The sequence below is a fragment of the Cervus elaphus genome, chromosome 16 (assembly GCF_910594005.1).
Source record: "Cervus elaphus chromosome 16, mCerEla1.1, whole genome shotgun sequence".
NCBI lineage: Eukaryota > Metazoa > Chordata > Mammalia > Artiodactyla > Cervidae > Cervus > Cervus elaphus.
This window is the reverse complement of record NC_057830.1, coordinates 45,046,264-45,059,613: the sequence shown is the minus strand read 5'-3', so window position 1 is coordinate 45,059,613 and position 13,350 is coordinate 45,046,264. Positions and strand designations below refer to the sequence as shown.

The 13,350-nt window shown below is 41.9% G+C and overlaps 1 protein-coding gene across 1 annotated transcript in view; it reads left to right on the top strand.

The window, feature by feature from the left end:
• Positions 1-8,987, top strand: part of LOC122710120 (cyclin-Y-like protein 1) — a 34,870-nt gene extending 25,883 nt beyond the window's left edge. Inside the window, exons 8-10 of the mRNA XM_043927696.1 lie at positions 2,494-2,660; positions 5,878-6,040; positions 7,164-8,987. Coding sequence (XP_043783631.1) covers positions 2,494-2,660; positions 5,878-6,040; positions 7,164-7,280 — 447 coding nt within the window. The 3' untranslated portion in view covers positions 7,281-8,987. The remainder of the gene's footprint in view (positions 1-2,493; positions 2,661-5,877; positions 6,041-7,163) is intronic.
• Positions 8,988-13,350: the final 4,363 nt, after the last annotated feature.

Below are 13,350 nucleotides of genomic sequence, written 5' to 3'. Positions count from 1 at the left end.
TTGTTTTTCTCTAGTTTTTATGGAGTATGGTTCATTTACAGTGTGTGTAAGTATCGGGTGTACCACAGAGTGTAAGACTTTTAAAAATGAGTATTTTTAAAAAGATGACTGTTTGAAGTAGTAGTGAAAGCTAGAAAGAGAAAGCAAGGTAAAGGGATGGAGAGATTTGAGGGGCTTCCCTGGTGGCTCAGACAGGAAGCAGTCTGCCTGCAGTGCAGGAGACCTGGGTTCCATCCCTGGTTTGGGAAGATCCCCTGGAGAAGGGAGTGGCAACCCACTGCAGTATTGTTGCCTGGAGAATTCCCCATGGACAGAGGAGCCAGACGGGTCCATGGGGTCACAGAGTCAGACACGACTGAGCGGCTTAGCGCATGCACGCTAGAAAGACCAGGAAGAGCCTCTTTACAGAGGTGAGATCTGAACCAGGACCTGGCTGGACTGAGGAAGATGAGGGGCCTGAGAGCACAGGCAGGGGGCAGAGCACGAGGCGCAGACAGGAGCGGGTTCTGTGCTGAGGGGTCAGCAGGGTGCCGCTGTGATCAGAGTAGGGAATGAGGGAAGGCACAGGCGATGAGGGCACAGAAGGACGGTGGCATCTCACCCAGGGCCTCGTGACTAGCAGGCCACAGAAGTGACCTGTTTGATGGGAGAGCCCTGGCAGATGTTGAGCAGGCCCGTGAAGTGCACTTAATCTGAGAGGCTCTCCTGGCTGCTCTGGGGAGAACAGACTGTGGTTGGCGGTCAGTGGAAGCAGAGAAGTTAGGAGGCAATGGCAGTGATAGAAGCCAGAAGTGACGGACAGAAGAGCAGAGCCGGCAGGTGACCAGTGAAAGTGGAGATAAGAATTCCCGACAGATGGTAGTGAGATAACTCAAGTGGAGGTCTTTGGTCCCGGCAGCCAGGCGTGTGGCAGTGTCTCTCAGCTCTGAGGGCAGGCCTGGGGAGTGGGGCGCTGTGATGAAGAGTGCTGGCTGTTTGTCATGAAGGCAGCAGTGACCATGCCTCAGTAGTTTCAGGGGGGCAGTGGCGGCCAGGGGCAGACTAGATGGGCTAAGGAGAGGATGGGTCATGAGGAGCCAGTGTCAGAACATTTCCTGAAGGAAGTGTTCTAAGGGGTGGTGACGGATGGGCTGAGAACATGTAAGAGAACATTGGAGAAAATCTCTGACAGAGAAGGGGGGTTGTTCAAGAAGAGATGAATTGTGGGAACAGTGTTCTGCAGAAATGAGAGGTGGGACTGACTTCATTCATAGAAGAGTTAGCTTCAGGGAAAAGAAAGAGGTGTCACTTCCACTGAGACAGGAGGGCAAGTGGTGTAAATGAGACCAGGTTTGCCTTTATAAAGTGAAGCTGAGAGGAAGCTGAGGGACTGCCCCTAAGGCTGAACTGCCTCTGTCAGTGCCATAACACAGCAGAGGGGCGGACCCTGCGGGAGACTCGTTCTTAGAGAGGACTGGCGCATGGGGAGTTCTCTGGGGAGTGGGGGGCAGAAGTTCACTAAGGGTATATAATCTCAGTAACCGTGTTTGAAACACAGTTGAGTTTAGAGAGCTTTGGCAGATCGGAGCTGTCAGTCTGATAACGGGACATTTTTCTTTTTGTCCAATGGCATATATTTTCTTCTGCAGAGGTAACACCATCACAACTTATGTCTTTAGTCTTTACTCAGCTGTTAACTTGGTCTGGTTCTTTATAGAATAGCCATTTGACACATATAAAAGAAGCCATGAAGTCATCCCGCAAACTACCTGGCAGATTTAGAGGAGCCCCAGGGATTCAGACATCGGCAGCTCTTAACCACCTTAGAACCAAACAAATTGACTAAGTTGCAGAATATGTAAGACCAATGAGTTACGAAATAGTGGAGATGTGAAAAATCGGGGTATGAACAAAGAGCTCTTTGTGCGTGAATCTTCCCTAAAGGCCCTAGATGGAAAGCACAGCTGCTCCGTGCTCCCTGTCCTGCTGTGCCTCGCAGCAGCCCCGGGAGGCTCGCTTGACCACCAGTTATCATCTTCAAGTTCACCCTCTGAAGAGAAGATAAAGAAATGCTCAGTCTTACCAGAGTTTTACATACTCAAGCTTTATGTAAAATTGCCACGTACCCACCACCAGTATGGTAGGTACATTGCACACGGTAGGCACTCAGGCATTTACTGAACAGTTGAATCGATGCTGGGCTATACGTGCTGCCTTTTACAACTGGGAAGGTAATGACACAACGCCTGTCTTTAGAATGCTGAGATGTCCTTTCATTCCTGTGACCAAAATTGGGTTGGAAATTCACATGGGTAGAGTAGAAATACCAGGCTGACAGAAATATTTGCCTTACAACTGTGACCTGGCCTTTGGCCTTGGCTGGCCGAGCAAAAGTCTCTGTAGAACCAAAGAATAAAAGACATGTGAAAAACAGATGAAACCTATCATTCCTAACAATTCTATCACGGCCCTTAAACTAAACTAAAATCAAAGGTCAGTCCTCTACTTTTGCAGGTTTACTTAGAAACGCTTTTAACTTATGCTGAGATCGACATTTGCCCCACTAACTGGAAAAGAATTGTTTTGGGAGCCATTCTTCTTGCCTCCAAGGTCTGGGACGATCAGGCTGTTTGGAATGTGGACTACTGCCAGATCCTAAAGGACATTACAGTTGAGGACATGTGAGTTTGTAAGGTTACGGTGAACTGTCTAACCATTTTCCAATACCTTATTTGCTCCCATAAAGTTTACAGCTTAAGAAATGTTACATTTTAAGAAAGGTTACATTGCGCAGAGAGCTGAATTAGGTATAAATATAAAATTAGACTTCTTTCTGTCTAGCTGTAGTATAACCATTTGTATTTCCCATCATTAATTAGTTAAATCTTGGTGTGTTACTGTTGTAATATTCTGCTTGATAAATTGAAATTACTTTTCTGGTGGTTTTTGCCATTTTACAAGCTCACTACCAGAACAACATGATGCAGTAAATAACTTCACGTCTTTCTTAAAGCTGTCTACCAGGTCCAGTCTGTTTTTAAGAGACACATGTCTGGCCTTGGAAGTTAAGTGGTCACTGCTGAGGTCTTAGCACCTCCAGACTACTGAGGTTATAACTTCAACTTGAGTCACACATTGTATGTTTGTTTTTGCAGGTCTTTTCTTTTGTAATCTGAGGTTGTCTCTAAGGTTCTGTTGTTACGGAAACCATGATGTACAGATGACCAAATAGAAAGGTTTCAGATCTCTGTGTTCTGTCTCCTCCACTGTCAGGAGTGTTCCCCATGTTTAGAAGTAGGTCTGCTGAGTTAGGAAACTCCTTTGTCTCAGATAGCCCAGGAAGTGTCAGTGGGGCCTCACCCGGGGCACTCAGCAACCACAGTGGTACTTGGTGGGGCCTCGAGTTAACTTGGGGGGTTCCTCACAGATGGCATGCTCCCATGGGCGTGAAACATCAGGCTTGCTGTCTGGCTGCAGGGAAGGGCCTCGAGGGTGGGAGGCAGCAGGAACCAGAGAGGTATTTGCAGCAGACTCTAGAAGTGATCACTTGACAGGAAAAATGTCCTTGTGGGTGGCATTTAGGAAAACATAAAGGGGCACCTCTTTATTATAGTGAACAGCAGAGGACGATCAAGGTCATGGCAGGCAGTGGCAAGAGTTTGTTCCCTTTGCCCCTGACTCTTAATTCAGATTTACCAAAGTGCATATTTACAACTGAAGCAAAGAAGCTTGTGACTAAGAGAAGGGACCAGTGATTGTTGGTAGCTGTCAAAGTGGCTTTTGGTGAAAATGTCCACTTTGATGATAGAAAGTGTAATGGTGATATTGCTGGTAGCCACCTTAGTGTTATGGCAGATAATTCGAGATAAGTAGAAGTACTTTTGGAATTTGTAGAAACTAAGGTGACATTGAGCACCACTATCATCCATCTTTAAACTGGTTCCTTGAAGGAAGGAAAATGTGTAATCATAAACACCAGGTCTGCCATGATGGCAGCTGAAATTTTCTCAGAACCTGCAGCTAAGCTGACGGGGGCTCTGGGTCCAGTTACAGCATCAGAGAACATGCAGGGAAGTGTGTGGATGTTCACAGATGTGAGCCCAATAGCACTGATGGCAGTGTCTAGCTACAGGAAGAAGCTAATTGTAAACAGCCCTTTTCTGTGTACAACAGAATCACCAGGAGCTATGTTCGTCATAGGTCGCTTTTGTTTATGATCTTTGGAAACTGGAAAGCATTACAGCCAAGTGTTCAAGTCACATTTGTCTCATCCCCCTGCTGTTGGCTGCTATTTGTAATGGTCTCATTTTGAGTCTAAATTGAAAAATTGGCATCTATCAGCTTTTCCTTAAAAGTTTTCTAACATTCATGTATCTTGTTTGAATATATTGAGTAGCTGCTGTTCAGAAAATTTGCTGCGCCTATAAATGGCATGCTCTTCAGTCATCTAGTCATTTAAAAAAAAAAAAAAAAAAACGCAGAAGCGTATTCTGTAGTCCTAATGCCTTTTTCTTCAGTAAGTAAAGCTCTGTTAATAGACATGTTAATCCTATGAAGTACTGTATTTCCACACAATTAAAATGTATTAGTGGAAGAGAATATAAAAGGGATAGTGAAGTGCATTTATTCCCATAGTAAATTAAGTCCTCATTAGCTGATTATCAAAACATTATCTGTTTTACATTTCTATAGACTTATGGCCATATGAACAGGAAATTAATTTTGGAGGTAGGTTCAGTTAGGTTTAAAGTTCAGCAAATGAGAAACCTCATTTCTGCTCACACTCTGCTCTCCATGCAGGAGAACATCAAACATTTGATGACTTACCAATGGATAAAATATTAACACTTTAAAACCAGGAAACAAATATTTTGAAAAATAAGTCACTTTCATTTGTCTGGGTATTTATCATTTGTATATAATTAACTCTTTAAAGTGATTGCTGTGAAAGTGGTAAGACTTACTCTGATTTTATTTACTTAAACATTAGACAAGCTAATGACTGTGTATGGTCCCACAGGAAAGACCTGCTCCCAGGACCCTACTTTCCCACTTCATTGAATTCGCCCCCTGCGTGCCTATGCACCTTCTGTCCTAGTCAGGGCCGGCGGACGGAGCGCAGGGGGAACTGCTCCATCGGGGTCATTGCTCAGGTGCATTTAGTCTAGCCAAGACGTCTCCCCTTAATCCTACTGCCTCCCATAGCTTGAAAAGTGTATCCCATCCTGTCCCAGGAACACCTTCTGGTCCTACTGGGATTAAGAGGAACAGAAACTTGCATTCTGCCCTTTGCCACAGTTCCCTGCACTGGAGCAGGGGGAGGGGATTCTCTTTCGCATCGAGTGTAGCTTATTTATTTATTTATCTGAGATGAATCCTTGTTGCCTCAAGAGTCTTCTCCCCTCAGAGATAATAGCAGTGGCTCTCCATGGCCCCATTTGTTGCCGTGGTGATGTGCCTACTCCTTTTGTTGGCGTGTCTCTACTTCAATAAGCCCCTTCCTGTTATCTGTGGGAATGTCTGCAAGTTCTCCAGAGCTAGTAAACAGCACACATCATTCCTGTCATCTGATGACTGTAGCGGGGCCGTGTGAGCGAGCGTGGAGCATGAATGCGCAGCTGCACTGATGGAACTCTGAGGAATGAGCCCCCGAGTCAGCAGCATGGGTGCATAAGAGGGCCGTAACCTCCCCCCCTTGTCCCAAACTCCAAGTGCCAGGACGCAGGAAGAACCCCCAAGAGCTGTCCCTTGTTTGAACATGAGTGTATTAATCCAGCTGGGGAGCCGTTGTTTGTTTCCAAGCTGTATTTAGAGCTGTTGTGGCACAGAATGGGGTTTCTGAAGATAGCCCAGTTGACTAAAATTGTCCTATGTTGGTTTTGTCTTCTCCTCCCCCAGGAATGAGGCGGAAACGCACTTTGTGGAGCTCCTCCAGTTTCATATTAATGTTTCCACCAGTGTTTATGCCAGATACTACTTTGACCTTTTCTCCTTAGCAGATGACGACAACCTGAGTTTTCCAATTGCTCCTTTTAGCACAGAAAGAGCACAGAGCCTAGAGGTAAGACTGGGGATTCACTAACTGGGTTTTCTGTCAGCCACCAAAGCCAGCGTCTGTGGCTGACTTACACTCCGCAGTGACTGACAGTTTGCAGAGCTTATTAACCCATTGGCATCTTATTCCCTGTGTCTTTTATGGGTTAGACAGAGATATCACATTATTTTAAAAAAAAAAAAATACAGATATCTCTTATGTAACCATAATTCAGAATATTTTAAATCAGATTTAATTGTTCTTAATGGTTTTCCATTTGAACCTCCACACTTACATATAACCATACAGGAATAATTCTTATAATTGTGTCCCTAATCATATGTACATTGATAATTACTTACCACTCTTAACTGCCTGAGCTTGTAGTGTGTGTTTGTGTATCACAGTTCAGCCCCATGAGTTTATTAGACCAGAAGCATCAGGGGCTAACCTGTGAGACCTATACTTGGAAATTAGAATGTGGGTTCAGAAACTGGATGTAGAAAGTAGGTGGGTTTTTAATGGAAGTGGTAACATACATGGGATGAAGGAATTTGTAGTAGTGATTTGAAGAGTAATTTGAAGTAGTTTGTGATTTCTGGTGGGTATACAGCAAAATTTACAACTGAAATGAATACATATAAAGTTGACACTTTTTCTGGTACCTTGGTACTTTAGAAATAAGACATTTTTCTACAATAATTTACATGCATGTGAAATAGCACCTTGTAGTGCTTCATCACTAGACCTTTCTTGCCTTCCACACACACCTACCCTCATTAAAATGTTCGTAGTGTAGTAAATAATGAAGACTGAATAGAAGTTGAATAGCTGGGTAAACACTGATTTTGCTCAGGTGTGTTCATTATGCTTAAGGACCTAGTATGTAGGTAACATCATATTGCTGTTAGATGGGGCCTATTTTGGGAACCCAGTTTTTAAATATGTTCCTCCCTGCCCCAGCAATCTCATCATAGCCCTTGAAGAATATTATCTTAGGGAATCAGCAGTGTAGATATGAGCTATCCAAAGTAGCAGCAACTGTCAACCTAAATGAATGCAGATGTGTGGCTTATCAATGCTGCTTTCTTTAAGGTTGGAACTTTTTTCCCCCAATTATACTTATGTTCTATCTGATTGACTTTCTTAGGCCATCTCCAGACTGTGTGAAGACAAATACAAAGACTTGGGCAGAGTTGCTGTGAGAAGGTCTTTCAGCGCTGATCATTTCATTGGTATTCAGCGCTCCAATGCCATCCTCTCATGAACAGAGAGAGGTGAGGGGTTGTAACATCATGAACCCCTCGTAACAAGGACTGGAGAAATACCACCTCTCCTGCTCAGAAACCAGCAAAGTTAGTATTTTCACCTAGAAGAAAGACACTGAATTCAAGAGACTTGCAGACAGCAAAGGTTATGGTCATAGGAAAAAACTGGACCTTGTCAAGACAACACACTCTTCTGTCCTTTTTAATGTAAACAGAGTTACAAAAACCACTCCAAAGCTAAAAGCTCCCAACCCACCCACAGATATTTGCTTACTGTGTAGGCCGATAACTGTGAACTATGTGAGGTTTTTTTAATAGTTTAAATTTTTAGACTTTAAAGACACTAACTGTATAACTTTTACTTTTTCCTATTTTTCTCGCCCATATTGCTGCATATTCCTTTAGAATCAGTGCAGTATTGCCGTTCAAACACGGGACTCCTGACAACTCATATAGCCACTTAGGAACAGACTGCTGTAGCACTGTTAGGTTTTGAAGGATTCTTCCTCCCTATTTCATTGAAGCTGCTAGTCATTTTTGGCAATCAGTTTAAACCAAAAAGCTGCTGAATAACACTTGTCATTCAGTTTTTTTGCAAGCACTACTTATTAGCATATTAGCATGTTTGGGATCATAAGCAGAGAAAGTATGTTGTTACCTGCTTCTATTGGGTCCCTGCTGCGTTTCTTGTTAACTCTAATGGTGCTTCTCATTTTCTGATGATTTTCCTCTTTGTTAAATACTTGTATTAAAGGATATTTTCATAATTGCAGCCAACCTGTTAGTCCAGGAATAAGCAGATAGTGAAATAGAAGGTGTCCCAAAAGTCTTGGTGCAATTTTAAGCTTTAATACAGTGTGCTTGGACACTCCAGGACACTGCCGTGGAAGTATAAATGCTACAGACGCAAAATGTGACTTGAAAGTTTACTTGAATTTCTTCTAAACTCATTTGGTTTTGTAAATCTTAGATGTTAAGCTTTTAATTTGAATTTTTTGTTTCAGTCCCTCTTGAAGATGACAAACAATAGGCTAAAACAAAAGATTAAAATTAAGAGCTTAATGTTTAAAATTTAGAAAACTAAATGAGTTTAGAAGAAATTCAAGTAAACTCTCAGGTGATGATTTGTAAGTTTGTAGCATTTATATTTCTACAAGTATCAAGGCTTCCAATTGCACAAAGACTTCAGGAGGATATCTTGTATCTTTATAGACCTGGCCTCCTCTTTTTAAAATAGTCCTTTGCCTGGCTGGGCTGTTGATCTGCTTGAGCCCGGAAGTTTCTTTTTTATAGGTTTGGTAAAGGAATTACGAACAATAGCATTAGTTATTGATAATAAACTGAAAGGAACTGGACCCTAGTAGTAGTGACAGGGAAGTAAGCGACATGAAACAGCTTTTCTGTTCTGCGTGTTAACCTGGCTGTAGGTGTGTCACTTCAAGTTGTTACTTGAGGAAAGATAAATCTTAGGAACCCTTACCTCAGGCTTTTTAAAACACAGGGTACCACTTAGCCACCAGGAAGCCCATTAAAAGACAGGGAGGTCCAGTAATCAGTCTTTTAGGAAATTGGTAATGATGTCACCTAAACGTGAAACATTAAAAAAAAAAAGTGTTCTCAACTATGTAAAATCTTTCTCCTACCTTCTCAAACATAATCCTAGGAATTTTGCCTGTAAACAAAGCATTTCTGGGCTATAAATACTTTCTCTCTTTATAGCAAGGCTTCACATTATATTGAGTGCCACAGGTTCCATCATTTTTAAAGGACAGAGACATAAATGATAAATAATGGATATAAAATATTACAGTCTACCACCTCAAAAATTGTTGTTTATGGAGCTTGGAGATTCAAGTATCGATTGCAGTTTTATTTTGAAAAGGATGCTACAACTTGTGTGGTTTTTCTTCCTCATGTTTATATTAAAAGAAAAGAATTAAAGTATTTTAATTAAAATACGTGGCTGTTGTGCACCTTCTCACTGCTCACGTAACATCACGGCTCTGCTTAGCGCAAATGTTCTCAATCCGCTCTGATAGGCAGGCCTGAAAGCATTTTCCGACTACCCATTCAAAAGTTTCTTTGACCGTTGCCTTTAGTTAAGAGGCATTTATTTCTTCGGCTTATGTTCTTTTCAACCAGAAGATAATTTAGTACACTTAAAATCACTGGCTGTGGTGCTCAGTGGCATAGTGCATTAGATGGCACTTTGGAATTGTGTGTTATTGTACCAACAGGGGAAAAAAGCACATTGGAAGATAAAAGGTAAAACACAGAAAGGAGTTCCAGAAATACTGTTGAATCAGAACATGAGTTACTTGAGGATTTCAAGCCACTGAACAGGAAAGAAAATGGAATAAGAGGAAGTAGAACTGCGGTTGTTGTAAAGAGGGTGATGTTAAACAAGCCATGTGATGTACCAGGTCACCATCAGGTTTCTCTAAGACCCTAGTCACTGCACTCACGCAATATTCCATCACTCCTGATAGTATTGTTGTGTCTTCATCCACCTTAATTCACTACCTAAGGTCAGATCTTTTAACTTTGTTCTTGGTAAGTTGTTGATTAGGAGAAATAATCTGAATTAGTGCAGAAGGAGAGAAAAACTATGACAAATCACTAAGATAGTTTGTACCATGTAATAATATGCCAGTTACTAAGCAGAAATGCTGTCACATCTTGAGTGGTCAAAGGTTAAAAAAAAGTGGGGGTAGGAACACTGCTTGGACACGGCTGTTGTTTGAAGACAAGTTAGAATCACTAAACATTGCTCTTTCAGTGTTAATTCTAGAGACAATTACAGCCATTTTGATAAATGGAAAACTTAAAGATTCTCATAAGTACTATAGGGCATGAAAACTAGTTCCTAGTAGGGGCAATAGGGTAGTGTTGAGATTTTATACCTAGGAAGAGTTTATTCCCTAAAGTACTAAGACTATAAAAGAATACCTCAACTCAAATTTATTTTCATTTTTAGTTTTTGGAATATACTGACGGTGCAATTTTAACTGGAATACTGTGAACTGAACTTTATAAGGACAAGACAAAGGTTTCAAATCTATGTATGAACCAAATGAAATTGTCATTTTTCTACATTAAATTCACGTGGTTCACCCTAAGACAACTTAGGGCCCAGTGTTTCTGAGAAGTTTTTTCCATTCTGTATCAGATTCTATCATGACCCTATTCTATCACATCTAAAGTACCCTGTATGCCCATTATTGAAATTCAACCTTACTAAGTCCTGGTTTTATAACAACTCATGTTTCATTTGTTAGTTTTCCCATTTTATAAGATATACCATTACTTAATTTTTTAAAAGTGCTGATGAAGTCAGTATTTACTGGAAAATCATTCACTCTATATTTCAGGTTATGCAGTGTTTTGGGAAGTGTTTCCATACAGCATGTAGGTTACCTGAACTCTTTGATCACACAAGCCTTCTACGACGTGTAGAGTGACTAGGACTGTTCCTCGCCCAGAAGCCGTGGTCTGTGAGTTCAGAGCTACTAGGCAAAGCACCTGATGGCTGGCAGAGCCTCTCTCAGGCAAGCGCTAGTTTCTGTGCAGAATCTGTCGATTATCCCTAGCATCTACCAAGGATTAGATCACCTAAGATCTCAACTGTTGGCCACTTATCACCCTGGCCGGCCTGACACTGCCAGCAAAAATAAAATCCAGGAGCCCTTCAGCAAAGTCTGGTCCCTTGTACACAGGTGCAGTCTGGTTTCGGAGGCAATTTAGTCTATTTTAAATGGGTTTGGCAGATGAGAGAACAATTTAATGTGAAACAAATTTTAAGAATACCAGTTTGTGGTTTAGGGAACTCTAGGATGCAGAAAGAACTAGGAAAGTGAAACAGAAATTAAGAGGAATCCAGAGTCAAATGAAAAGTGGTTAACATTCTTTAAAAAAGGCCCAGGTAAATGTGAAGGGAGCTAGTGATTTGAATATTAGAAAAATTCAGCGACAGCCTCAGAACCTAAGGTACTCAAGAATGTGTCCATATCTACTCAGATTGTTCTGACTTTTTCTTAAAACATCTATTCCTTCATCCTAGCATTCTCATTTCCAACCTTTACTTCTAGCTCCCCAGACGGTGGCCCTGTATTACCTCCCTGTGGGAACTGACCCTTCCAAGGGCAAAGGTTGAGTGTTCGGTCACCTCCCACTGGCCTCTCTCAGGATCATCTCAGCTTCACCCTCTGATTTTCTGCTAGTGCCAAATGTGGCAGTGCTTGATGCTGGTTACTACTGTGATCCACTTCCAAAGCCTTAGCAGGTTCCAGGAAGTACAGGATTTATATGGCTCACAGGCTAACTGGTCCCTGTGATCCCCTTTAATCAACTACTTGGGCCCTCCTCAAGGTGCTTGTTCCCCATATGCTGCACTCAGTCCCCTGACCTGCCCACAATTCTAGACGTATCACCTCAGGCTAAGCAGCAACCCCACGTGCAGACTCCACAACTTGTTTCACCTGGCGTTAGGAACAGATGCCTCACTCTTAAGGTAACCCCTCTCATCCAACGGAGGCAATTCCATCCCAAGGCTTAAAATCAAACTGCTATATCCACCCCCATCCCCTCCAGAACCTCACCAGTTTATTCCCTTCTGCTTCAAAATTGCATTCATCTTCCCAACATGAGGATAGGGCAGTTTGACCTTGCTTGGTCCTTTACATGTCCCAGTATTTCACAAGATGTGGTCGCTAGACCATCTTGCCTCTCATGGGCTGAAAACTTGTAAGAAATGAATGGAATCCTGGAACAGATAAAGAAACATTAGTAGAAAATCTGGTGAGATCCAAATGAAGTCTGGAGTTAATAGTAATATGATAATCTTGACTTCAGTTTAACAAAAGTGCTATGATAATATGTTAATATTAGGGCAAGATGTATATATTTTTGCAACTTCTGTGTAAACCTAAAATAATTCTAAAAGTTTAAACAAGCAAACAAAACAAAAAGAACCACTTCCTGGGCCCTAGACTAAACGAATCTCAGTTCCTGGAGCGAAGCCAGGAAATCTACATTTCTAATAGGAACCCCCAATGATTCTTACACAGACACAAACTTGAAAACTAGTCTTTCAATTCTCTCCCATCCCATGCCTGAATGGCTGCTTCCTCCTCATTTTATTGATACTTACCTTAACCTGGTTTAATCCTTCAGGTCCTCTCAACTCTAAAATATAAATACTATCATTATCGCCCTTTCACAGATGAGAAAGTGCTAAGATGAGAGTACTAAAAGGTTAAGCCATCTGTCTAGGATCAAGCAGCCCATGATTGATGGAGCTGGAATCTGAGTCCCTCGTCAGTCTAGCTCCCAAATCTATGCATAGAACGCTTATACTGCCTCTCCTTCTGCTGGATGTGACCAATTAAAGAGCTGTGCAACTAAGCCACTAAAAATGCATTATGACCTACTTCTCTAGCCACCCAAGTCTAACAGGCCCCTTTTCTACTGGTGGGGAATAAGCAATGTCTTAGAAAGCATCAGGAAGATGTGTCAACTGTGGAGACCTGTATGGGGAAGGCACAGTGGCTCTTCTACCAGGATCCAGCTCAGCTGCTGTATTTTCTATTCTCTCAAATGCCCTAATGTGTACCAGTCTAACAATGCTCATCTTACTTTGACACTACATTCTCTCAGGTTTGCTAAGCATCTGTCCATATTGTCAGGGAAGTGGCAACTCTAAATCAACTTACAATAGGTCCTCTGTACCCACAGATTCTGATCAGTGGATTCAATCACCATGGGTTGGAAATACTTGGGGAAAAAATTTAAGAAAGTTCCGAAAAACAAAACTTTAATTTGCTGCATACCACCAACCATTTGCATTATACTTACAACAACTCCTTACTGAGGATTTGTATTAGACATTAGAAGTAATCTAGACATGATTTAAAGTATATGGGAGGATGCAGGGGGAAGACGGAAGGACTGTGTGTAGGTTATATGGAAATATTGCACCATTTTACATAAAGGACTTGAGCATCTGTGGATTTTGGTATTTGCAGGAGGGAAAGTTCCTGGAACCAGTACTCCACAAATATAGAGGGAGAA